The sequence below is a fragment of the Spermophilus citellus genome (genome assembly GCF_964194105.1).
Source record: "Spermophilus citellus genome assembly, chromosome: 10".
In the NCBI taxonomy this organism is placed as follows: domain Eukaryota; kingdom Metazoa; phylum Chordata; class Mammalia; order Rodentia; family Sciuridae; genus Spermophilus; species Spermophilus citellus.
This window is the reverse complement of record NC_138197.1, coordinates 83,898,724-83,926,690: the sequence shown is the minus strand read 5'-3', so window position 1 is coordinate 83,926,690 and position 27,967 is coordinate 83,898,724. Positions and strand designations below refer to the sequence as shown.

The 27,967-nt window shown below is 35.8% G+C and overlaps 1 protein-coding gene across 3 annotated transcripts; it reads right to left on the bottom strand.

The window, feature by feature from the left end:
• Positions 1-21: 21 nt before the first annotated feature.
• Positions 22-27,967, bottom strand: RXYLT1 (ribitol xylosyltransferase 1). Of its 3 annotated transcripts, XR_014024184.1 has the most exons (8): positions 27,565-27,965; positions 26,594-26,746; positions 24,224-24,326; positions 10,858-11,172; positions 8,304-8,474; positions 5,237-5,258; positions 4,032-4,226; positions 22-2,253 (listed from the first exon to the last, which is right to left on the bottom strand). XR_014024184.1 is itself a non-coding variant. In XM_081311219.1 (6 exons), exons 1-6 carry the CDS (start codon positions 27,731-27,733, stop codon positions 4,841-4,843), a joined length of 1,329 nt encoding a protein of 442 aa, XP_081167345.1. In that variant the 5' UTR covers positions 27,734-27,967; the 3' UTR covers positions 4,829-4,840. The 3 variants fall into 3 exon arrangements, 2 of the variants coding, with proteins under 2 accessions (XP_081167345.1, XP_081167346.1); XM_081311219.1 differs by lacking the exons at positions 22-2,253; positions 4,032-4,226 and having other exon boundaries at positions 4,829-5,258; positions 27,565-27,967; XM_081311220.1 differs by lacking the exons at positions 22-2,253; positions 4,032-4,226; positions 24,224-24,326; positions 26,594-26,746; positions 27,565-27,965 and adding an exon at positions 22,116-22,218 and having other exon boundaries at positions 4,829-5,258.

Here is a 27,967-nt window from a genome sequence, read left to right as displayed (position 1 = left end):
AACATATGAATGTTAAACAAAAAGCAAGAGTACCATTTAAGTTTTCTGGGTTCATTACTAGAACAAAAGATAGGCTCTTGGATTCATTATTTCACTCCAGTACAAAATAGAGTCTGTCTTGATGTGAGTTTACTCATAGTATGGACATGCCTTCCTGGAACATTTTGATTTACATTTCTTTTTACATGTGTAAGACAGGATATTCATCCTATTGCTCTGAGTCTTCAAGTAACTGACTTTCACAAGACAAAAGTTCCTTCTGTGACTTAGAAGCAGAGTTCTTGCTCTGACAGATTTTATACTATGGTGGGAAGAGGTAGATTAACAATAAAGAAAACTGCATCCAGTAACTGAATTAAAGAAATATTATTTTAGATGCTAAAATAATGCTAAGCATAACATATTTTATTGCTGCTGCAGAAGCTACAGGGGTTGGAAGAAGAGTGAGGAGCATTCTTGAAAGAGAAAAAAGCTGTTTAAAAGCATGACCAAGAAAGCCTTTACTGAGCTGTGAGTGAGGGTAGGCTGGAAGCACTTGTTGGAGGGGAGGAAGAAAAGGAGGCTGGAGAAACAGACCAGGGGCAGACGAGGAAGGACCTTGGAGTAACGATTTACAAAAAGTTAATTTTTTTCCACAGATGCTTTCAAGTGGATTGTGATGGATAGGGATTTTGCTGTAGGGGTGGATCTCTGTCTGTGTGTAGAGCTTTTCCTTCAAAGAACTTGAAATTTCAGATTTACTTTCAAAGTTTATTGAAACAAGAAACGACTAATTTGTACCAATGAAACCGAAGAGGTGGTAAGTGTTGGAGAGGTGGAGGAGGCACATAGTTGTGGTTTTTCCCACTGAGAGGAGACCAAGTTTGCATTTTAGGAAGAGGAAGAGGTGATGGGGATGGAGGGGAAGGGCCTTCTTCCAGGGAGAGTTTCCGGGGGGAGGGGGGGGTGAAGTGCACAGAAGTTGGTGAGTAATTGGAAGGCCGTGGAGTGGACAGAAATTTAAAGATTCTGGGGTGGGACAGCATGACTGGTGACACCATTTTCTGAGATAAAGAATGAGAGCAAATAGGTTTGCATGTGTGTTTTTTGGAAGAAGACAACTATGAATTCAGCTTAGTTATGTAGTTTAAGGTGTACAAAAGACATCCAGAGAGGGCTAAATGAAGTCTTTTGAAAACTATTGACCCATAGATGATGCCAAGTCATGTGCCAGACAACTCTCAGCAAATGGGACTCGGTTTCTGAGAAGATCAAGAACTCTGGCAGTCCTTCCTTATCTATAGTTTTGCTTTCTGAGGTTTCAGGTACTGATGACAGACTTCTGTTTGAAAATACTGTATAGAAAATTCTGGAAATAATTTAAAAGTTTTGAAAAGCATGTCATTTTGGGTAGCACGATCACACAGTCCCATTTTATCCTGCCCGGGACATAAATCATCTATTTTTCATGTTGTATATGCTCCCTGCCTATTAGTCACTCAGTACTTTTCCTGAATTCCCACAGCTTTTTGTAAATGTCCATTGGAATTGTTAGCATAAACATTCTGTAACTACTTATGTAACTATCTCCCTTATCAGGTAGTGAATACTTCAGAATAGGATTTGTTTTTTGATTTCTGGTTTTATAAATTCCTAACATTTAGTTAAGTTCTTGTACATGCATGTGTTAGAAAATATTTGATGTTTGAATGCATTCTGCCACCTGGTAACATTTCCTAAGGCTCTGGTTTGGACAGAAAAGTAACCTGAAACATGGAGTCCATTTCAGCATTGGACTTAGACTGTACTTCTGACTTAATGAAGATATATTTCTAAATAATTATGAACATTGAATCTAGATCTTGATAGGTTTTGGGACTTTTAACTGTATGCACTCCAGCTTTGTGTTACAAATCCCAAAGATTTCTCACTACTTCTGGAGACAACTGATGACCCAGAGTTGGCCTCTTAGTATGTTACCCAGAAACTCTGTATGGTTAAGAAAGCATGTTGGAGAACATGGAGACATTTCTTTTGACTCATTTGTCTCTTGCCCCATGAGCTTGACTTTCCAAAGGTCTTTCTGGCAACAAATACATCAATGCAGAAAGCATTCTTGAAAGGATTATGGGAAGTAATGAGTCCCACATAAAGAGAAAGATGGTCCAGTCTTGCAAAATACAGTTCATAGACCTCTTTCACTTAGAAGAGCTGGTATGCAAAATCTTGGATCTGGTGTGCTCTCTTCTCCAAGGAAAAGGCAAAATGGGAACTCTGGAAGATGAAGCATTTGGTCATTGTCTTGGTAAGGCTCTTTTGGTTTAGAACTCAGCTAAGTAGCCACAGCAAGGAGGGGTAGGTAGGGGGAGGGGTGGGACAGAACAGATAATTCTGAAGATACATATGGGGGCAAAAAAATGCAATCTCAAAACTCACGAAAGCTGGAGCTGTTAAGCCATCAGGGACCACTGGGGCAGCTCTGGGGAAGGCAGTATCTCTCTTTGAGAATGTTTTAGCATCTTTGCTTCTCTCACAGCCTCACTGCTGGTTCATAACTCCTATTTCATTGCATCTACTTGGCTCTATTTTTGCATAAAATTGACTCCCAGGTTCTCAGTATTTCCTGACTCACAAATGTCTTGAGCTAGATGTTTGCCTCAGTTCTCTATTTTAATACCAATGTCTGGGGTCAGTAGGAAGCCTACCAATGGGGTACACTGAATCAAATGCCCGCAGTGATTCCCCAAAGTGAGGGACAGAAGCAGAAGTCACATGATCTAACATGGCTACCATTAGTGACTTTAGCAGGGGATTAAGTGGGCATTTTCCCTTAGAGTTACATAGGCTTGTGATTCAGGGTTACATAGGCACCCTGATTCTCCACCACAGCTGCTAGTCCTTTACATCTAGGCGGCCAGGACCCATCTGATGATGTTGTTACATTGTGGGAGCTTCAGGTCTAAGAAAGTGTGGGGCAATTTCCACTTGCTGAGTATCCATGGCATTCATATAATGAATGAGGAGACAAAAGGCTTCCTGAAGGGCACAATGGTGTTAAATCTGCCAATGTCATAGGAGTGAAGCCCCAGGATAGGCTTAATTGAGGAGTCCTCAGTTAATTGAGGAGTCCTGAGATAATAAGCAGTCAGGCAAGACAGCTGATTGAGTCCAAGGACCTGAAAATAAAAATTCTGGGTTTAATCAAAGCCACATCTTTCCCAGAAATCAGGCAGGCTTTGCTTGAAGCCCTCTCATTTTGATTTCAGGAGGAAGAGATAAGGCTGGGAGGAAGGGAGACAGGCTCCTAGGTAACTTCCTGGGCAAGAGAGCATAAACATCACCTACATATATTTGCTAAAAAACTTACAAAAAGGCTATTTTAAAATCAGGACCTACATGACTGGGGTCCTTGCCACTCCAAAGAAAGAAACATTCTTGACTGATACTTTGATTGGACTATAGGCTTCATAAATACCTCGTGGACACCAACTGCCTTACCCAAGATTGGGCAGAGGGCTGACTTCCTTAAACCATAGATGTATATAAACATCTAGACAATAGCACTCTTGGGTATCCCTCTCTTGGGACCTCTCCCTTCTTGGAAGCTCTGCATTCTTTTATTACCCTAATAAATCTTGTTACTTTGCTCTCACCCTTGTGTCCATGGATTTTATTCTTCAAATTCATGGGACAAAAAATCCGACCTCATGCTTTGTGCTACAATTTGAGTTGGCTAAAGTCTTATTCTATACTTCCATGACCATTACTACTGAGTTTAGGCACTAATTTGGTTCCAGCTGCTCCAGTTCATGGTTTTATATGAATCTTGACTAAATTCTGCATCCAGGCAACTGTCTTAACCAGATGTAAAATAGTCCTGAGTAACTGAAAAGTCTTAACTTTGATAGATCTGTCCACATACATTCCTAGCATGGCATTCGATTGTTCTCAGGTTATGTAAATAAGCATGTGTTAATTAGCCAAAGTTATTGCTAATTAGTTAGAAAAGAAAAACATATTACTCTAAATAGTATGTATATTAGATAACTTACATATTTTACATGTACAATGGAACCTGTGAGATGCTCTTTTCACCATTTCACACTGAAAGCCACCATGACTCAGAATGAAGAGGGCACTTCAGATTCAAAGTCATATATATAAGTCAGGATGATTGCTGGGTACTTCAGGTTCAATGTCATATATGTGAGTCAGGATATGTTCAGTTGTAGCTTATCAGTTCCCAGCTGGAAGGTGTAGAGGCAAGATCTTAATCCTGGTTTTGTCAAACTCCAAATTGCAGTCTTTTGACTACAAGAAAATGCTTCCCTAGAGTGTGGTTATTCTATTTTCTTGTCAAGTTTTTAAATCGACAGATAAAATTGTATGTACTTATCACTTAGGGTTTGAAGGAAATACATATTGTGGAGTGACTTTAGCTAACCAGCATAAGCACTACCTCACAGTTACCACTTCTGTGGTGAACACTTAACAGCTACTCTCTTGGCATTTAAAGCCTTTTGATATATTATTAACCACAGCCATCATGTTGTTCACTAGTTTTTGAACTTATTCTACTAGTTGAAATTTTATATCTTTTTACTACCATCTCCCCCAGTGACTGGTAACTACTATGAGATATGCTGAAATACTCAATTGTAGAAATGAATCTTAGTAACTTCACTTTCATTTATAGCTTTTACACAGGAGTGGCCCAATAAGTGGTGTACTTGGTCAGTGTAAATACAGTGTAAATCTAGAATTTATGACAGTATTTAAAGAACATTTATCAATATGTACACATACTCAGTAATGGAAATGATTTAAAAAATCATGTCTTAGTTCAAAAGATAATTAATAATTAATGTTTATTATTCATTAAAAATGAATTTTCTAAAACATCAGTAAATTTCATTTTTAGCTCTGTTTTGAAGTGTTGATACCACTGAAGTAATTCTTTTCTTCTCTGAATCTTTTCTTGTAAAACTATAGTTTTCTCTTTTTCTAAAATGGCAGGAAGTTCCTTCCAGTTTTTAATAAAGATGAAGGGAGCACCTCTGGACTTGAGTAACTGAAGAGGGGCATTGTGGTGGACAGACGAATTTCCACAGTTGCCCCCTGTCATCACGTCTTCCACCACAGGGATGGAGCCATAGGAGCAGGCCTCATATATTCTATAACACTCTGTGTTGACTCCTACTGGGCACAAAGTGAGGTCACTGTGAAGCAAAGCATCTTGGTAATTCTTAAGACTTACATTTGTTTCTTGAGGCTGCCACCTGGAAAACCAGAAAAATAATTTTAGGTTTCATTTTACTAAGCAAATCTTTTATGAAAGAAAATACTTTGTTTTTTTTAATGTCAGTTATCAGAAATGGTGAACACATTATAAGGATAGACAAAAGATATCTAAAATCTTGGCCCAAATAGATTTCTTAAAAATTTGAACATTTTATTTAATTTTTAAATTTTTAGTTGTAGATGAATACAATACCCTTATTTTATTTATTTATTTTTTTGTGGTGCTGAGGATAAGAGCCAGTTCCTCATACATGTAAGCCAAGCATTCCACCACTGAGCTATAACCCCATCTCCAAAATTTGAACATTTTATAGATGCACATTAAAAATAATCTATTGGTCACTGAAAAATTCCTGAATGAGTAATATTAATTTAATCTTTATTTTCCGAGTGCCAAGTCCTCTCTTCTCTCCCTTCTCATTGCATTCTAGTTCTAGTGGTGAACATGGACAGTAAGAAAGTCAGATCAGGTAAGGTCCTAAGAAACTCAGTGAGACCCTGTCTCTAAATAAAATAAAAAAGGAGCTGGAAATGTGGCTCACTGGTTAAGCAACACTGGGTTAAATCCTGGTACAAAAAAAAAAAAAAAAAATCAAATCAGTAGGTTTTCTAGAATGTGTTAAATGTTGTGTGGAAAAATAAGAGAGAAGCTGTAAGAGGATAGGGTAGCAGACTGCAATAAGTGACCAGGGAATATTTCACTGTAGTGGCATCTGAGCAGAGTTCAAGGTAAAGGAGCAGGCCATGCAGATCTTGGGAGAGCAGAGTAGAGAACAAGCCAGAACGAAGGCCTGTGACAGAGTGTGTCTGGTGTATTTCAGGAACAGCAGGGAGGCCAGGATAGTTGAAGCAGAGGAACTGAAGAACGAAATAGGAGATAAGGTCTGAATGGCTTTATCTAAGGGGTGTCTTACATGTAAGGTTTGATTAGAGGATGTCATGACCTGATGATGTAGGTTTCATAAGCATCAGTCTGGTTGTGGGGTTCAGAATGGATTGTAGGGGGTAAGGGTAGAAGCTGGGTGATCAGTTAGGAATCTAGACTTTCTCTCCTGTTTTTATTTTCTCAGTGACATAAAAATAATAAAGTAAAAGAGATGGGGAGATGGCATTACAGTTCAGGAGAGAGCAGGGATGAAACAGTCTTCTAGGAGAATGGCAGAATGCATGGGCAAGGAAGAGGATGATTGCTGGGCACTTCAGGTTCAAAGTCGTATATGTAAGTCAGGATATGTTCAGTTGCATGGATGCAGGTATGGAGTAGGCTGAGAGCTGGATTTAATTACAGTTGGGAATTGCCAGTTTAAGAAACTTGGGGAGTTGAAGGGATATGCAGTCCTGTCTATAAAATTTATGTTGGGTATACAATAAAGTGAATAGATGGAGTGAAGGATAACAACAGGGTAGTAGGAACAAAGGACTGTCAATTCTAGCTGAATTATTGGAGTCAGAATATTAACAGGGAATGAGGTAAAAATGATAGAATATGGTACAGAGATGTTAGAATTTGAGGTCATCTTGAGGGAATGTGATATGTGTAATGACAATGTCTAAAAAAATGAGCATGAAAGGAAATGGTTAAGGTAATCTGGGGGCCCAGAGCAAGGAGGAAAAGGTGTAAAGGAACTGCAAGATGGAGATGATGGAAAAACCATCTAGCTAGATTTGGAAATCACCACACTAGTGTCAGACAAGGTCTAAGAGTGTGCTAGAAGCAAAACTCTTCAAGGGATTAGGGGGATGAACCCAAGGGCCAGTATATGATTTCAGAGAGTAAAGTAATTGCAATTTTGTCTGTGGGCATGAAATTTAAAGTTGGGAGTATTATGGAGGGAAAGAAGAGAATGGTCTGGAAGTAACAATGATAAGCAAAGATACCTACTCAACCTTGGGCTCAACAGATTGAGAGGAATTATAAGAATAATTCTCTTTCTCCAGAAAGTCTTTGTTATTTTACACTGTTCTCACCCACTCCTCTGCAGACACATTGGCCCTTGTGAAAAGTGCATTCCTGCCTTCTGACCTTTGCATTTGCTCTTTTTTTCTGCCTGAATACTCTTTTCTCAAATATACACAAGGCTCACCTCCCTTCACCTTCTGCAGGTCTGTGTTTAATGCCTACCTTGCTTGTGTGAAAATACCAAGTGATCCAGGACCCCTAGTCCTCTCTATGCCCCTCTTCTGCCTAATTACTTTTCATGATATTTCTCATTTTCTGTTCTTGTCTCTTCCAAAAATCACATAAGTGCCAGGAAAGCATGGACTTGGATTGTTTTGTTCACTATTATATTTATCACAAAACAGTTCCTGGAATACAGCAGTTACCTTCACAGTAGATTAGGAAGAATTCTAGAAGAGATTATCTTCTATAATTAAAAAAATAAATTCCTAGATCTAGAAAGACATTTTTAAGGTACTAGTAGTTCCCTAATGAATGTGCTTTATATTAAAAACTCCATTCGTTTATTTAAAAACAGCATAAATGATTCCAAAGTTACTTCCTTTACTCCATGAACACCTGTTTTCTATGTAAAAGATGGAAGAAAATTAACCTTAGTAGGTCTATTCACTCACTATTTATCCTAGGTCTACCTTGTTCAAGGCCCTATGTTAGAGTAGAGGATTCAAAGAAGAATATATAATCCCTGTCCTCGGGATGGTGTCAGGTTCTTGATTGTGTGAAAAATATGGTAGGCAAGTCTTAGCAAACCAAATTGGTCTGTGTACAGTCTCTTGTGTGCCATATTAGAATAACAATTATTATTGAGGAAACCCTAATGTGACATTTGCAAATGATAGATACGAGCGTTTTTCTTCAAGATGGACTATAGCTATAGGACAGTCTCCCTATTTTTAATGTATATAACCTAATCTCTTCACAGTTTTAATTACCAATGTATTTTCTTGGGAAAGATTGGTATAAATGGAGACAATAATGCTTCAATGGAAACCTTCTGTGTTTGTACATAAAGTTACACTCAGACTGAAGAACAGAATGGATGAATCAAGTAAACAGAACTTACTGTTGTCTTGCTGAAATCCAACAAAGCTTATCATTTCCATCTTGTTTCAAAATGTTCATTAGTGCCTGTCTAGATGAATTTTCATAAACAGTTCCTAAGAAATTACATAAATATGGCCTCTCATCATGCAGCATTGACCAACTTGCTTCTACCACAGGAAAATTCCTGTATCTATAAAAATAAGTACATATGAGTTAATTTATGACATATGATTGGCAATATCCCTACATTCCATCTTCTTAGGTAGGACTATACATAGAAAAGAGACTTAAAATAGGATTTCTAAATCTAAAGTTGTTAACTTTCTATACTTGCTTCAGAAAAGTCCCTGAATCAAGTGACTTGAAAAAATTTAACATTGATATCTCTTAGAAAAATGTCATTGAGATATTTATTGTGCCTAAAATTCTTTGTTTTTTATTTTTACTTCTATTATTCACTTATAGTTGTTAGGCTTGTTGAAATTAAGAAATTCAAAGCATGATGACTCATCTACATTCATTATACTCATGATTTAATTAATGTTTTAGCCAGGTGATGGGAAGATCACAGAATACTCTTGGTAGGGAGAGAGTGATCAAAGGGTGTGAAGTTTCAGTTAGGAGGAATAAGGTTTAGTGGTGTACTGAACGGAATGGTGATTATAATAAATAATGCACTGTATATTTTAACATTGCTAAAATAATAGATTTTCAATGGTTCACCATAAAAATTATGTGAGTTGATGGATTAGTTATTTAGCCTAATTTAATTGTTCCACCTTATAAACACATATCAAACATCACACTGTATTCCATACACACACACACACACACACACACACACAGAAAAAAGGAAATATTATAGAACATATGTTGCTATAGCAAAGACTTCTGAAAAATTAATTCCAATGGCTTTTCAAGTAGATTAAAACAAACAAAAAAATCTTTTATTCCACATAAGGAAGGCTTACTGCAAGTGAGTCATTCTTAGGGGCATTTGGGGATAACAAGGATCAAACTAGGCCTAAATATAACCTTCACATGAGAGCAAAGCTTTAATAATTTGTTACAGTTAGTCTATAATGAGGTTTCCCAACTTCAGCACTATGGATGTTTTTGGGTCAGGTAACTTTTGTTGTGGAAGCTGTCCTATACACTGTGGGATGTTCGGCAGTACCCCTGGGCTCTACCTGTTAGATGCCAGTTTTTGCAACCTCCACCCTCCAGGTGCAGCAACCAAAATATTTCCAGACCTTGCCAAATGTCTCCTGGGACAGAGTGGGGTGGGGTGAGGTGGGGAACTGTCCCCTGGTTGAGAATTACTGATCTGTAAGACATATGATTGTTGGCCTAGTCCAACAATACTAGCATTATCATAAGTATCCATCTTATACTATGTGAATAGGTTATGCAACGCTACTGTGAAAAAGTAAAAATTTTCAAAGCATTTTACGAATATGGGCTCTTCTCAAGGGAGAGATTTTTTTCAGAGGCTCTTAAATCTGGCTATATTTAACAAAAACCTTTCTGACTAGCCCCACCCAAACCTACTGAGTCAGAATATTGTAAAAGTAGGCCTGGGAATATGTCTTGTCTAGCATGCTTTCCTGCTAACATTTGTGCAGCTAGCTAAACAATGGTCAAAGGCTACATCTGGCAACCAGTGACTGAATAATGAATATTTGATTAAAAAATCATATCAAATAATTTGTCCACTTAACTAATATTTATTGAATGCCTACCACATACAGGCACCATTTTAGGCTCTAATCTAAAATTAGAAGTGAACAAAAGAGATAACAATCCTTGTCCTCAAGTTTATGTACTAGTGGCAATTTACCATTTTTGGGTGTGTGTGTAATACCGGGAACAGAACCCAGGGGAGATCTACCACTGAACTACATCTCCAGTCCTTTTAATTTTTTAAGTTGAAACTGGTTCTTGTTAATTTTCCCAGGCTGGCCTCGAACTTGTCTTGTGATCCTTCTGTCTCGGCCTCTTAAGTAGCTGGGATTACAGGTGTGCAGTATTGCACCAGAGTACAATTTACCCTAAAGCTACTGTAGTCTTAATTAAAACTTTCTGTTAACAGAGAGATAAAAAAATGTTTTGTATTTTATAGCTGGAGAAAGATTATATATTAAGAACATTAGCCACATTTAATTAATCTTTCCTTTTATAGAAGGGATTTGTGCAAATTCAATCAGTCCCAAACCCAAGGGTATGGTGTACTCTTAATATAATTATTTAGCCTTAAAAGTAATTTTGTTTACTTTATCATTATTCATTTTTTGCTAAACATCTCTTTAGGATACTCCTAATAAAGCTTGAATATCCATCCTTCATCTCAGAATTCTGAAACAAAATAAAACAAGCTTATCTGTTCTCATAAAAGAATATAATACTCTGAAAACATCACTGTTGTCACCAAAGAATGAGACCACACCCTAATTTTGCCTTTAGGAAAGATTATCCTTGGCCTCAATGATCCAAGAAAAATTAAATATGTCATCATTTTAAACAATTTATTGTAACTTAGAGTCTAGAAAAGAGTAATAGTGTTTTATACTTACGTTGCTACTCCTAAAGGCCATTGAAAAATATCCACGTCATTAATCCAAGGGCTGTCATATGTTATGAAAAGCAGCTCCACTAAGCCTCCATTTTTTTTGAGAAACTTGAGTATCCAGTCATTATCACAAAGTTCATTTCCAAGCAAAACTACAGCAAGATGCTGAAGTTTTTGAGTTTTCATTAAAGTCTGTGCAAAAAATAACCACTGGGTGGCATGAGAGATCTTTGCTTTTTCTCTTCCATTTAAAACAAGCACCACATTACTGGTATCAATGGGGAAGTACCCTGGGACTACAGATGGACCAGTGAGGAAGCTGATGAAAACAACAAATGAAAAACAAGAGACAGACAAAAACAGGATAAAGGTATTTGGTATCAGAAGTTTCAAATCAGTTTATATATAATCTATAATGAACTTTAATTCATATTCTCTCTAGAAATGAAATTTCTATAATATAATAAGTTCTTTCAAACATGTTTAGATGATGGAACATGATTGAAGATCAATAGGAAGTTTTGGCTGGAGACAGATCAACTTGCATATGATGATCAGAAGTGTGGGATCTTTTATTTTTATTTCTTTTGTCACATTTAAACATTCCATGAAGATTAGGCCTCAATATATAAAGGAAAACAAACCTTTTTTCCTAAAATGATAATTTTATGTAAAATTGAAAGCACACATAGGAAAAAGATTTATACTTTATATATCTAGTATCAGAATAAATGTAAAAATTTGAATAGGAGGATGGATACACATCAAACTCATATTAACAATTGCCTCTGAGGGGAAAAGAAAATGAAAGGTACTGGGAAACAGGACAAAGAAAGCCTCCTTGGGGTCAATGCTACAGACCTAATGCACAGGTCAGAGATTCTCAGCATCTTTAGGGTTTCATTAACTGTTTTAGTGATTCCCAAACCAAAAGAAATGCCTAACAGTTCCATTTAAAAAAGTAATTAGTTCTTTCCCTCCAACTAGCATTTACTGTTATTTGTATTCTGGATGACTGTAATTCTAACTTCAGTCAGATGAAATATCAGTAGTTTTTTTTTTTTGGTACCAGGGATTTAAGCCAGGGATGCATAATCACTGAGCCATACCCCCCAGCCCTTTTAAAATATTTTATTTATAGAATGGGTCTGTTAGGGCCTTGCTAAATTGAACTCACAATTATCCTATCTAACCTCCCAAGACACTGGGATTATAGATGTGTGACACTACGCCCAGCTCCCTGTAGTTTTGATTTGGATTTCCTTAATTGCTAAAGATTTTGAACATTTTATCATATAATTATTGGCCTTTTGTATTTCTTCTTTTGAGAAGTGTCTGTTTAGTTAATTTGCCCACTTATTGATTGGGTTATTTGTTTTTTAGGTATTAAGATTTTTTTAATTCTTTATATATTCTGGATATTAATCCCCAGTCAGAGAATAGCTGGCAAAGATTTTCTCTCATTCTGTAAGTTCTCTCTTCACATTCTTAATTGTCTCCTTTGCTTATTCATTGTTGGTAGGACTGCAAATTAGTAAAACCATTTGGAAAGCAGTATGGCAATTCCTCAAAAGACCTGGAATGCAATAATCGTATGACCCAGCTATTCCACTCCTTGGTATTTAGAAATAAAATAAAGCATAGAATAGTTATACATGCATACCAGTGTTTATAGCAGTGGCAATTCACAATAGCCAAGTTATGGAACCAGCTTAGGTACCCATCAGACAAATGGATAAAAAAGAATGTAGTATTATACACAATGGCAATTTACTCAGCCATAAAGAAGAATGAAATTATGTCATTTGCTGGTAAATGTAAGGAACTAGAGACCATCATGCTAAGTGAAGCCACTTATAATGGTCAAATGTTTTCTCCCATATGTGGAAGCTAGAGAAGAACAAAAAGAAAGGAATAAAAAGAGTCAGGGAATCTCATTAAATTTAAGGATTAGTAATAGAGTAGAGGAAGGGGATTGAGAGGAAGGGAAAAGGGGAGGGCATAGGTAAGCACTAGTGAAGGAAATCTATTAAGTTATGCTATGTCCACATATAAATGTGCCACAAAGAGTCCCTCATATGTAATGATAATTCATAATAATAATAACAACAATAGAAGGGAGATCAGTAGAGTAGAGCAAGTGGATAAGGGGAGGGAAAGGGAAGGTATTGGGGAATGAGATTGATCAAATTATGTTATGTATATGTTCTAACATGGCATAGTGAATCCTATGATTATGCATAATTATAATGCCCCAAGAAAATATAAATTTAAAAAAGATTGTGGGGAAAATTGTGACTGGGGGGCTGGGGTTGTGGCTCAGTGGTAGAGCGCTTGCCTAACACATGTGATATGCTGGGTTCGATCCTCAGCACCACATAAAAATAAATAAATAAAATAAAGATTAACAAAAAAGTGAGTAGGTCAAGAGACTTAGTGTAATCTCCCTAACAGCTTAGAAGCCATTTAAAAAATCACACCTATGTACTGGAAGAAAAACTAATAACCCTATTTCATTCTTAACTAATCACAAATACTTAATAATGGGATGTGTGCACCTGAGTCATCCTGGAATCAGAGTGGATACTGCCACTTTTACTTCTTGTTCTACCCTGATTTTTATGTGGTACTTTCATTTAATTGTAGCAACCATGGAAAACTCAGCTTTACAAAGGTAAAACATCATTAAAATAAATATAGGGTAATCTAGTGTTTCTACTGTGATATCACCTTCAGTTAGCAGTTGGCATGGTGTTTGACAGATGTCAAACGTAGCCATGTTTCCTTGTCTCAGTACACTGTCTGGGAAACAGTGATAGAGGTTACAAAATTTTAAGGGAAAAGAAAAACAACTGCCTAAGATTCAGGTAGTTGGGTGGGTATATGTGTTTTGTTGGGAGGTTAGTCAGTCAAACTGCAGTGGGTTGAGAAGTTGGGATTGGAGAATATGAGTGTAGACAACTATTTTGGAAATCTGCATGAGAAGGCAAGAAACAAACAGAGAAAAGTCAGGGATAAAGGACAGCAAGAAAGTAACTGACCAAGCAAGGTCCTGGAAGAGGCACATGGTATGTAGAAGTGAGGTGAACTAGGAAAGACCAACTCATTGTCTGAGAACTCAGGAAAGAGTAAGGATGGGTGAGGGATGAAGTAGACAGCAAGTGAATGTTACAACGGCTAATAAAGGGAGATAATAATAGATGCCTCAATTTTTGTGATGAAGCTGGAGGCAGGATTGTCCGCTTAGAATGAGGTCAGGTAGGCGTTAAGGAGTGGGCTAGCAGAGTGGACAAACTTTCAGCCTCCCATCTGGTCTGCCTGTACCCAGCTGTCTTCTTCAAATAATTTTTCTACATGGCTGTTAGAGAAGCATAAACATCTGCAAAAACATGATCTTCACTATTCTGCTCAAATAGCTTCAACTGTTTTTCACTGCCAGCAATAATGTCTGAGAGCCTTAAGATGGTGTATATATAAGGTTTAACATGATCTGGCCATTGCCCAATTCTCCCAGTTTCAGCCATGCTACCTAATCTTTATGCTCTAAGGGAAATCAGATAGCTTGCAATTTACCTCATCTTTATGCTCTAAGGGAAATCAGATAGCTTGCAGTTCCATGCACAAGCCAAGCTGCTTCTCAGTTTTGGGTCTCTAATATCACCCACTGCTAGGGATATAATCTCTCCTCTCTCTGCTTTGCTAACTCCTACACATTTTAAAGACTCAGCAGTTATCACCTCCTTTAGGAATTCTTTCTCCAAAGGCCCCACAACCCAATGCTATTATATTAGGTTAGTTGTCATCTGTGTTTCCTAATTAACTGTTATAATGGAGTATACATATTGTTATTATTATGCTTTCTATACTGCATGACAATAATTTGTTTTTCTTAACTACTAGTGTGTGAAGTCCTCAAGATTAGGGGAAAGCATTTTATTCATTCTGAAATTCTCAGAACCTACTAAGAATTAACTTTAGTAGGTCCTCAGTAAATGTTGAATACATAAGTAGCAATTTTCTGTGAGAGAGTTATATGCTCTATCATTTAAGTTCTCCTACTGCTTAAAATATGAACCAAGGAATGTAAATTCAATTTAATAGCAACTTTCCTGATACACATTTATTTTATAAAGTGAAGGTATTTATTTGTGATGAATGCTATATTTTAATTTACTAAGTTATTAGTTAAGGATCAATCAAAGTTCCATTAACTGAAGAGTAAACATATTTAAAGAATTGATATAGAGAATTTTAAAACAGTGATTTGCTTGTCTATGATATGCTAGGATATTTTTAACAATCAGAATTATAGTTTTCAATATTTTTCTTCTGTTGCTTGTCTCAGTTGAAAAATTTCCTTCAAATAAATACTTACAATGTTAAAAAAAAAAAACCCAGAGAAGGGGCTGGGATTTTGGCTCAGTGGTGGAGTGCTCGCCTAGCATATATGAGGCACTGGGTTAGATCCTCAGCACCACATAAAAATGAATAAAATAAAGGTATTGTGTCCATCTACAACTAAAAAAAAGCCCAGAGAAATCAATTAAATATTGAATTTTAAAGCTGACTCTGAAAACAATATATTTTTGGAATTCCCATAATCACTTCCACTCTTTTCCAAATTCAGCAAGTACTAATGAATGAATATCATATATACCACTATTATGTTAAGGGAACTATGATGACAAAGTACCTAGTGGTCTCAAAAGTGCCTTAATAAGTGATAAATGCACAATGCAAAGTCACATGACTGTCAGTCATTGGATTCTATATTATTATTTTTTTGCTTAATATATAAGAAACTTCAGTTTTATAAAACAGGTATATCTAACTTTTTTTAAGTACTATGTATAGAAGTCAAGGGTATGCTACCACTGAACTATACCCATACCCCTATTATTTATTTTGAATCAAGGTCTCACTTGTTAAATTGCCAGTATTGTCCTTAAACTTGTGATCCTCCTGCCTCAGTCTTCCAAGTTCCTGGGATTTCAGTACAGGCTACCAGGCCTGGCTGGTATATCTAATTTATGAATGGTTCTTACACTGAGTAGCTGCTGTGATTCACCCCTTAATCTGAAGGTACAGAGTAGCTATAATTCCACACTTTCCCATTTTAGTATTATGATGAAACACCCAATTCTCATGATAGCTCATAAGAATGGGAGATTGGGCCAGGAGAATGTGATTTTGGAGGATAAGTCATCTTTCCCCAAAAAGAGGGTGTCACAATCATGTTCATAATCTACTAATCTTAAAGATTAATATACCATAATATAATCTTTTTTCATAAACTGTACATTGTAGACTTCTAATTTAAAAATGAACTTTTAGCACTTAAATTTTTGTAATTTTGATGTTACTTGTAATACATTTCTATTAATGTAATCTTCTAATAACAATATCATAGCTTTAACTCACAATATATTATAATACTAATATATTTATTTCATTTTTTTCAGAGAACTTATATTTTAACAACCTAAAATGTCAGTTTTTTTCACATGTAACTTTCTATTTTGATTTATTTTCATATTATTTATCTAAGGTGGACAAATCTCTACGAATTGTTCAAACATAAACTTATTTGTTCGTATAGATTTGTTCACCCTAGATAAATAATGCAGACATAGAAATGGAAAACAACATGTGAGAATTTGTTTGATTTTTAAGAGGATGAACAGGCACATACGAATTGTTCAAACATAAACTTATTTGTTCGTATGTGCCTGCTCATCCTTTTAAAAATCAAACAAATTCTCACATGTTGTTTTCCATTTCTATGACTGCATTTATGTCAGTGAGTCTGAATTTTAAACTCTATTTGTTTTCAGAGTCAGCCTCGATAAATAACAGGTTAAACCATTCTAAGAATAGAAAAAGAATTAAAAAGGGTATCTTTATGATAGCACTGTTTAGGAGTGAAACTGTTATGTTGATTTCACTTAATCCCCCCACCCCCCGTTTTTTGCCATGCTGGGGACTGAATCCAGGAACTTATGCATGCTAGGCATGCATTCTATCTCCTAATTTTAGCCTCTTAATTCTGTACATATTTAAGCCCTTGTCCATCAACTCTCTATATTAAAACACCCCGAGTTCTGCTTATATAAGCATTGAAGATATAAAGCAGTGTTTACAAATGTATCAATACATTACTTTTTTTTTTTGCCTTCTAAATTTCCATTAGTGTTTTTTTTTCCTTAAAGAATTACAACATTAAAGTCTACTGGGATTGCACTTTTTTTACTTTTTAATTTTTATCTAGTGAGTCTGGAAATTTCTATGAGGTTTTCTTAGTTGGATTTTATATATTTATTTGCACCTAGTTAACAATTTAACTCTTTTTCCCCAAAAATAATCCATCATATTCAAATTAGGTACTCTATTTTTATTTTTTGCTTTTTGAATTCAAAACATTGAAAACTATTGCTTCCAAATACTAAAATCTGTGGGTCAAAGTATAATGAAATATAGGAAGATTTACATGGTCTCAAGGTATTTCTTTAGTAAGATAATTAATAATCACAGAGGAAAAAATAGTTAATTTTACAATGAGGAAACTGGCAGTACTTTTGCCAAGTGATCAAAGTCAACATAATGAGCAATGGGGAAAAAAAGATGGTTGAAGACAGTGCAATGTTACTTCTGAAGTATTATAAATAAAACCCCATAATCTCCATCCAATCATGGGGAAACATGAGACAAAACCAAACCAAAGGACATTCTATAAAATAAATGTGCAATACTCCTCCTAATTCACAAGATCATGAAATACTGAAGACTATTGCTGGGCATGGTGGTGCATGCATATTTATAATCCCAATGACTTGGGAGGCTGAGACAGGAGAATTGCAAGTTTGATGCCAGCCTTCCCAACTCAGAAACACCCTGTCTCAAAATTAAAAAATAAAAAGGGCTGGGGCATGTCTCAGGGATTAAGTGCCCCTAGGCTCAATCCCAGGTACCAAAATAATAAATAATAATTGAGCCTTCAATCCACAAGCATTTAACTGATAATAGTTAATATAGTGAGACTATTTCCTATGGCATAATTTTTTAAAAATTTGTTTATATTTTTTGACTTTTCTCTTTTGGAATAATTTCAGATTTACAAAAATGTTGCAAAAAAGTCCCACAAAAATTTTATTTATACCTTTCATCCAGATTTCTCAAATGTTAACATCTTATATAACCATAATATAATTATTTATCTGAGAAAATTATCATTGATATTAAACTATTATCTAATTCACAATACTCAGATTTCATTAGCTGTGACACTCCTGTCCCTTTTCTGACCCCAGCTTCAGATCTAGGATCACACAGTGTGCTTTGTTTCCAATCTTCCAAGACAGTTCCTCAGTCTGTCTTTTTTTTTTTTTTTGGTACTGGGGATTTTGGTATTTGCTAAATTGTTTTGGGTCTCGATAAATTGCTGAGGCTGGCTTTGAACTCGTGATCCTCCTGCCATGTCCTCTGGGATTACAGGTATGCTCCACTGTGCCCAGCAATTATTTCATATTTTGAGTGATATAGCACATAAATTCCTCTCCTTAAGGAAAAGTGTTAAAATATCCCAGTTTTTGTATTTTGATACTTTTCAAGTACACTTTTCAACTTCTATCTTTGCAGTGTTCTATCCTACATATACTTGTATACCAAAATTCATTTTTTTTTTTAATTGAAACTGTCCAGGTAGGATTTCAACAAATCCTGCTTTCATGGTTTGCTGACAAATTACATATTTATTTATTTTAGTATTGGGAGAAGCTACGAAAAACACCAGTGGGAATAAGATACTAAGAACTTACCATTTGTTGCTCTAGGAAGTGCATAATCAATTTATAAATAAGTCTACTACCACCTTTAGCTACCTGTTTGTAAAGTCGAGAAGAAACATTCCTAACCATTTCTGTAAACTAAGGAGGACGAAAAGGGAAATAGGACACTAGAAGGTACTTAATTATTTTGTCAAGAATAAATTATTGCATTGCCAGGTTTCTAGTTATTTAATATTTTAATTTTTGAAGAATTATTCATTGATTGCCAGTATATATACATTTTCTAAAGCCAGCTAGCAATTATATTTTGGCCGTAATATGACTGACAATTTATTAAGAAACTATGAATAAGAACTGTGGAAAACCAACTTGTCTTCTCTATAATGAAAAGAAATGGGATCTGAATGTTCTAAAATTGTTAAGTACCGATATAAAGTGATAATGGGAGTCAGGGCTATATCTCTTGCTCTAAATACTATCTCATGCTATGATATTCAGAATTCATGCATAGTTGGATTTACCTGATGCCACAGAATCTTACTGGAACTAAGGCAAAAAATTATTACCTATAGAAAGGATATGAGAAAGACCTTTGTCTCATAGGGAGTGCCTTTGTCTTAAGTAATATGTATTCCTTGGAGCAAGGAGTTGATACTTAATTTAAGAAAAGTGTCATCTGATGACTGATTCAAAGACTGGTATTTCTGCTATTCAAACAGTCTTTGGGTATTATAAGAAGTTATTTACTTGCATTTCTAATTTTTATCTATCGCAAAACTCTTTTTTTTTAGGTACGGATGATTAACCTACAAAAATTACTGTTTCATTCAGATTATTTGATTCATTATAAGACAAGATGTGTTTTGAAAAGAAAATAATATACCACCATCCTATGTCAATCAGTTTGCCTTCTCAGAGACAGCTAAATTCTTATTTCTTTTGGTTTTAAAAATCTGTTTTCCATCTTGTTTCTATCTATATCTGCTAATATTTAGGTAGTGTACTTGCAGCTAAGTGCAATTTTAGTCTCCTAAGAATACAAAACCTCCTAAATGTATCATTAGGAGATTAATTTGTATTATATAGTATCACATTCGGTTTAGGGAAAAAAGGTGGCTTTTCTCTTAAAATTTGCTTTATCACAATTTTATAGTAAAGCACACTTTTATCACAGCACTTCATCTTTTAAAATAATTATGAATAAATAATAAAATAGCAAGAAGACTTCTATAGTGATTACTACATGCTATATACTATTCCAAGCACTGTACATCTATTATTGCATTTAATATTTAAAACAATCCTGTGGAACAGGAACTTTTTTGACTTATTATAATCTGGAGAAAACCCAGGAACAGAAAGGTTAAGAAACCTATGTGAGGAGATTAACAGAATCCAAGTCAGTCTCTCCTGACTAAAGGCTAACAATTGTAAACCAACTGTCTGTTTTATTTCAGTGCAAGCAGCTAATGACTCCGTCTGTAGACTCCAGCAGAGGGAACAGGAACGAAGAAAGATGTATCATGACCACTTAATAGCTACTGAGAAACAGCATCAACTCCAGTGGGAGGATTTCATGAAAGAACAACCCCGCCGTCAGGCTGAGGTGGATGAAGAACACAGAAGAGCCATGGAAAGGCTTAAAGAACAATATGCTGAGATGGAGAAGGGCCTAGCAAAATTCTCAACTTTTTAAGAACTTGAACAACAACATTCACAAATGGAGGAGAATTCATTGACTGCTCCACAAAATATTCCCACCAACATTTAGCCTCTGCTTCAAGCTTAGCAGTACCTTCAGTGGCACTCTTCAGTGGCACATGGAGAAACTGCAGCTGGAGCCTGACTGAATGGCCAAGAGAAGAGTGCTCTACCATTCCTGTTTCAAGTGCCTAAATATGATCATTTGAATGGGGAAGATGAGGGGGAAAATGGGATGAATTTACTCTTTGTCAGAATTTGATTTGTTTTCTGATCATTAGCTGAGAGAACTATAACTACAGACTTCTTAGAAGGATCATTCACCTCATTCTCATACAGGGTTGATGTTAATTACTGTAGCTTAAAAGGCAGGTAGCATAGCTGCCTCCCACAGCTTCCCTGGCTGTGAGAGACCTAAGGATGCATAAAGTGTTATTCCGTGAGTAATGTAAACAAACAGCTGGTCTTGGAACAAAGATCACATTTAAAAGAGGGAATGATCAAAGCATTGTCTCCACTATGACAAAGATGGCTGCGATGGTGCTGGCACTGCCTGTTGGGAAAGATCAGATTTTGCAGTGCAGCAGAGTGCCGTTCGTTTCCCTGGAGGACAAGACGTGTGTGTTAAGTTTGTGGCCTTCCAGCTCTTACTATTTTCATCTTTTGAAACATGCTTAGGAGGAAAAGCTTTCCAAAAATATATGTTGGCTTTTAGCCTTTTTCCAAGAACCACAATCTTGCCCGTAGTATTTACCTCATTTTTGTGTCTATTTTTCTGTGGGTAAGCTTTATAAGATAAATAACGTCTATACATGTTCAACTGTTTAATGAGTAATTAGCAAATTCTGCCAAGGAGTCCCTCTGGAACCATATAAGCATTCTGGCTCTGAAAGAACCAGAAGTGTTTGTCCACGTGGCAAATGATCCATGTTAAATGTAAATCCTTTTTAATGTTCACGTCTGTTCTCATAAGCAGGTGTATTATGATGAAACGTGTACCAATTTTGTCATCACTGTGATTCTTAAAATTCTGCATTTAACAATTGAATTGAAGAACTAAGTTGATTTTGTTTGCCATAAACCAAGCAAAAGTAAATGCAATAATTTCAAGAGATTTATGGAAAATGAATTTGAGGTATGGCCAAATCTTTGTAATAGTTTTCATTGCTTTTCAGTCAAGAAAGGTACAAGAAAGAAAATACCTAACTTTCTAATCTTATCTCAGTGTTGCGACTGCAGAAAATTGACAAAGCTTGACTGTGTAAACTTATGGCTTACTGTCAAAGCTTCATTCTTGGCTGCATGTTGAAAATGTGATTAAAGTTAATAGAGGAGATGAAATAAGTAAAAAAAAAAAAAAAAAAAAGAAACCTATGTGAGATCAGACAACAGTATTAGAATTGGAAATGGAACTGCAATAGTCTGGCTTCAGGGGCTGTACTCTTAACTCAGTTACCTTGCTACACTGCCCAAAGGTGTCAATGGCTTCATTGGGCTAACCAGCTGTTCAGTTTGACGGGCATATGTTCAGATGCTGAGCGCAGACTATGTATGCTGTTTACTGACTCATATGGTGAGTAAGGAGTCATATTTCTTATCTTCAGAAACACATTAATTTGGGAAGAATTACCATAATTAAGCCCAGTGCTTTTGATTCCATGTTTAATCAAAAAACTCTCAGGGTATCACTTATAGCCTGTCTGGATGGAAAGAAACATGCCACTGAAGCCAGTACAAGCAGTTGCCTAATAGTTCCCTTCCATTTTGAGTTACTTACTTGGTTTCTGGATTGCATTCTTTGGATCTGTGAGTTGTAAGAATCAGTATTTCTGAGCCTCATGAACTTGAGAACACTGATAATAACTTTATACTAATGCCTGAGAACAGTAAGGAGGCTAAAATTAAATGATATAAACTCTCTATAAATGTAAAGGTTTATTTAAACAAAACATATATTTTTCAACTTTATTTTGTTTATTTATTTTTTAATGTGGTGCTGAGGATCGAATCCAGAGTCTCACACGTTAGGCAAGCGCTCTACCACTGAGCCACAACCCCAGCCCTAAACAAAACTAAATATTTACACTTATTTAAAACAAGTATCCTGCTATTCGAAACTCTTTCAATATCTTCAAGGTAAATCATTACTTTTGATTCATTTTTGGTCAAATAAGGATGGTGAATGTGTTCAGGCATTCAAGTTAGTACTCACATAACCTCTTTAATTCAAAACTTGTAATTCCATAAAGCTTCATTAATTTTGGATAAATTACATATGCTACTTTTCATAAGCCTAAAACTTAAACCATTTGCTTTATAAGAATTGGTACAATGGTGAACTTTCTGGAATATACATTCTCTTAAATCCAAAGAGAAAATAACATTGTTCTTTGATCAGACCATAAAATCTGCATAAAAATTTGAAAAGGGAAGGGTAAATTAGGTTTTCTTTTGGGAATTAATGCTGTTTGCTTAAGTCCTTTGTTACCATTGTTGTAATACAGCAATGTAATATTATTCTTCTAAGCTTAAAGATGCTAATTCTTTAAGAATTTTTTTGAAAATTCTATATATTATGGCTAGAACTATTAGACAAATATCCATAACACATGCTTCCTTTCCTTTTCTTTCTTTCACTATTTTTCTTTTTCTTTTTTTGTGCTTCTAGGGCTCAAACTCAGGTCCTCATACATGCTAGGCAAGCGTTCTACCACTGAGCCCACATGATTATTTTTCAAACACCAAATTATTAAATTTATACACATAAAAAACATTTACTTTCCAACATCCAAATCCTAGTATTATAAGTTGAGAACTATGCTTAAGATTTGGAATGGTTAAAGCAACAGAAGCCTGAAGATAAAAGAAAATATAATCCTCATCAATGATGATTTTTAAAAATTGGTTTACTTTTCAAGTATGATTACTTTGAGAAGATAGAATGAAACTGCTTTTCAAGTATGTATAAAGTAAATAAAGAATAAGAATGGCAGTAAAAGTTCAAATGAAATTAAGCTTAACTTAGCTTTTCCCTTCCTAATTTCAGTGGGAAAGAAATGAAATCTTAACAGAAATTAGAAACTATGGTTCATATTTTTCACTCTAATAATACAACTATTACATGAAATAGCATTTTAAAATACTTTTTTTTTCTTATTTCATTAAGAAAGCAAAAATCTAATAAAAATAGAATTTTCATGATAAATTATAATTTATTATACTTTTTCTAAATAAATGATCTTAATTCTACTCAAAATATTCAGAAAATATGCAGTTAGAGAATATTATAAAATATAAATTATAAAAAGGACTTTATAAAAATACAATCTAAAAAAGTTTTAAAAATTCACTGGTTGTATTGAATCTAAAAAGGAGATTTCTGAATATCAGTAATCTATACCACTAAATATGATGGTATACATACGATGGTAATGTATTAAACATGCAATGTTTTAATTAATAAAAATCTCAAAAGTGATAGCAAAAGCTTTAATATCACCTGAATATTATAAAAAGTAAACATGACTATTATATGAAGAAAAAATGAAAATAATTTGAGGTTTGTATATTACTCTTCCAAGTATGGAATGTTAAATGTTCATCATCAGACAAATGTTACAAAATATAGAGCATGAACTTTTCCACATAATCTAATAAAACAGATATATAATTCCAAAAAAGGGGAGTATTTTTTAACATTTCATTTGTCAGTTTCATATTTCATATTTCAGTGTCCAAGTCAGCTTTAATTATGAATATTTATAAGATTTCTCTATTCTCCACAAGCTGAAATGAAAATGTTTTATAAAATTATATTTTCCTTTTAGTATTTATATAAACTATTGTATAGCAGCACAACAAAAGTTAAGGTCGCACAACTAATACCTGTAATGTGTGTTTCCCACAATTGACTTTCCTTCTCTCCACTGAGCAGTCACATCAGTGGGATCAAGTAAGCCTTCAAAAATATGCTCCCAAAGATACAAACCTGACAAGTAAAAATAAATAAATAAATAAACATAAAACATTAAGTCTCTTGTACACTCTAGTGTGTAAGAAAAGTTTATGTTCTGTTCCTTTGTATCTTTGACTATGAAACTAGAATCTTCCCCTTTTGGTTGGTTGGCAGGCAGTTCTACCACCAAGCAAATGCCCACAATTGTCTATGTGGCAACTAATGTATGACAGAGACAACTCAAGCTGTGAGTGTAAAATGTGGCTAACTGTGGGTCATATGAAAGACAATAACCTCCCTTCCTCTAGATTTGAGAAACCCTTAGTATCACTGGATCCCAATTACTCATCATATTTTGAAATGTAAAAGTAACCACTATATGATTAGAACTGCTTTTTATGTTATAATAAACTGGAGGAATTAAACTATTTTGTTCCAGACACAACCAGAGGAGCTCATAGAAATATATATACAATTAAATAAGTCAAGAGGATTTTACCTCCTCTTCACTTGAACACACTTCCCTGACTGCATGATGCCCCTTGCAGACAAATACCACTTCATCTTTTGTCCTTAGGGTAGTCCCTGAAGTTTTATCATGATTTCATCTGAATGAAAGCTTTAAAAGTAAAAGAGAATAGCATCACACAATAAGGTAATGTGGAGACCTCACAAGAACTTTGGGAACCTTGTTTTAATTATGCTGAAAGTTGTTTTTTTTTTTTTCACTTTCATTACACTCTGTCTCACTAAAGAACACCCAAACAACCAAAGCCTATAAGTGTTGGCAAGGATGTGAGGAAAAAGGTTCACTCATACATTGCTAGTGGGACTGCAAATTGGTATCACCACTACGGAAAGAAGTATGGAGATTCCCCAGAAAACTTAGAATGGAACCACCATTTGACTCAGTTATCCCACTCCTTGGTATATATACCCCAAAGACTTTAATTCAGCAAAATCAGCATACTACATGAAGCAGCCACATCAATGCTTACAGCAGCTCAACTCAGGTCAGAGTCATGTGGAGCTAAAAGTCAAGGGATGTGGGTAGTGTCTAGAAACTGTGAAAGGGAGGGAAACAGATTTTCATCCAGAACCTCCAAAAGTATCACAGCTTCACACAGTAAAAATCTGTTAAGAGATAAAGTTAATTAAACTGTAATAGGGATGTGGAGATTTAATGGAAGAAATCAATACTAGAATGTTTTTTTAATTGTTAGATATTGATTGATTTATAGGCCTACATCTGGGTGTCTAAAATTTAGAGGTCAGTAGTGACCTTCGAGGATGTATACTTGTATGTAGGCATAAAGAACTTATGAAACACAATGAAATAGGCACTGTTCACTTTCCTCGTTTGGTACTTTCTACTTTCTAAATCCATATCCTTTATCATAATAAATCCAATTCATGTTCAAAGGCCAAATAAAGCCTCTTCTTTTCATTAAATCCTTTGTAACTCTTATAGTCATCACTGAGGGCTTTGTTTTCTAATTGAGCATAACATGTATCCTGGGGCACTAGACTCTTATGATACACAGAGCAAAAATACTTCCATGAGCAATCAAGTTTAATCAGTTACATACTATATCCCCTTGTTGGACATTTACAATGAAGAGTGTCATATTGAAAGCTCTGAAAATCTTGAAATGAAGAACCTAATTTAACTTTGTTCTGTTCAGTGTTTTCCAAACTTGTTTGGCTATTAGGGCATAGGACACATCTGAGATTTTACATATATATTGTGTGTGTATGAATATATAAAATGTACATGTATATACTTGTATATTAAGTGTCCAATAAATAAAATACACAGATTCATGAGAATTCAGGCTGACATTACATTTCAATATAATGGTGCTATATAATCTGCTCTTTGCATCTACAAATGAAGTTGTGTTCTGCTAAGGACCAATGATGAAAGTGCATGTGTGTGTATTTGTGCATGTTTATACAGATGTAATCTAATTGCAAGGAGAATAAAATATTGACAAAATGAAAGAAATATATGCTCCCTTAAAGAACAATGATGAAATAAATTATATTAAAGTGAATTTAATATCAGTAATGTGCATTTATAATGCTTTTATTTTGGTACTGAGATTGAACCTAGGTCCACTTTACATCCCCAGTCTTTTTTAAAAATTTAAGACAGGGTCTTGCTAAGATGCTGAAGCTGGCCTTGATCTTGTGATCCTCCTGCCTCAGCTTACTGAGTTGCTGGGATTACAGGTGTGTGCCACCACAACTGGATTTATAATGCTTTTTATACGTCTTTGCTCTATATGTTGACTTACCAATGGCAGCTTTGCCCCAGATTTGTATACTGTGGTCTGTTTTTCCCTTCGGTTTATTTAATATTTGAAGACTAGTCTTAACTCTGTGTTGTTGCTCATTTTTTTCATCTTCTTCCCAAGGATTCCATTCTTCACTTCCCAAAGTAGACTGTTCTGTTTTAAAAAGAGTAATAGTGTTTACAGTAAGGTATAACCAAAATTGTAGATAAATTCAAATTTTATAAATTAGATATTAGAGAGTTTTAATTTCATTCTAAATTCAATTTTTCAGAGAGATGATGCAACTGAAATTGAACTGGTTAAAGACATTTAAAAAAAAGTAATCAGCAACTTAATGAACCATTGATCTGAAAGATTTTAGAAATAAAATGCTAATGTGAGACAAGCATATCCTCCAAAACAAAACCTTTAAAAATAATGGAATACTATGTATCAACTTACATGTTTAACTTTCCCAATTCTTTAATATAAGGATTGTACATACCTAACTATATGAATAATTCAGGATGTAGTGTTCACCTGTTTAGGACACTATGGTGCAAAATTCTGAATAAAAGGAGAGATACTGCTGAGTTGGATCCTAATACAATTAACAGTACAGGACAGGGGACAGAATTTGTAGGTAAGTGCAGTGACCGTCCAAAGTCACTGCATGATTAGAGAAGACTCCTTCAATAAGGACATTGATGTCTTAGACCCAGTGGCCCTCTTGCAGCATTCCCGCAAATCCTGGCAGTTGAGTTCGTCTTGGATTTTATTTAATATGTTTTTAAAGGGAGTCCGCGCCTTTCAGCCTCGTGGTGGGGAGTATGGCCCGCCAGCGATCTTCGGACAAGGATAAGGAGGCGGCAGGAGGAAAAGCGCATGCTGGGCCCCGGAAGGAATCCCGGACCTGCGGGCAGGGAGCTCCGCAGCCTCGCAGCCCTGCTACCTGGAGCGCGGCGGGAGACCGGGCTCTGCCTCAGTCCTACCTCGGCCGCGCCTCTCCCGCGCTGGAGCCGCCCCCTTCCTGAAGCCCCGAGAGGTCGCAGTCGGCACCCGGCTGCGGTGCCCGAAGAAGACGAGGTAGGCGGCGTAGAGCGAGAAGAGGCAGTACAGGGCGATGAGAAACGAGCAGAACCGCTTCCGCGTCAGCCTCATCCCACTCAGTCTTCAGGTCGGGCCGCCGCGGCCACAGAGCCGCGTGAGGAGAGAAGCCAAAACGCCTAGCCGCGGCCCTGGCAGCGCCAGGAGCAGGCCCAGGCCTGGCGGGCGTGAGTCACCCGAATAATCCCCAGCGGCGGCTCCTCAGCCCCGCCCAGGCCCCGCCTCCTGGGCAGCCACGAAACAGGCCCCGCCCTAGGCCCCGCCCACGACATTGGTCCCGCCCACCTC

Coding starts and splice junctions, on each gene's coding strand:
- RXYLT1 (XM_081311219.1), bottom strand. CDS start 27,733: ATGAGGCTGACGCGGAAGCGGTTCTGCTCGTTTCTCATCGCCCTGTAC. Junction 11,173..24,223: donor GTGGGAAACACACATTACAG/GTATTAGTTGTG, acceptor TGTTTTCATCAG/CTTCCTCACTGGTCCATCTG. Junction 5,259..8,303: donor TGGATTTCAGCAAGACAACA/GTAAGTTCTGTT, acceptor CTGGTTTTCCAG/GTGGCAGCCTCAAGAAACAA.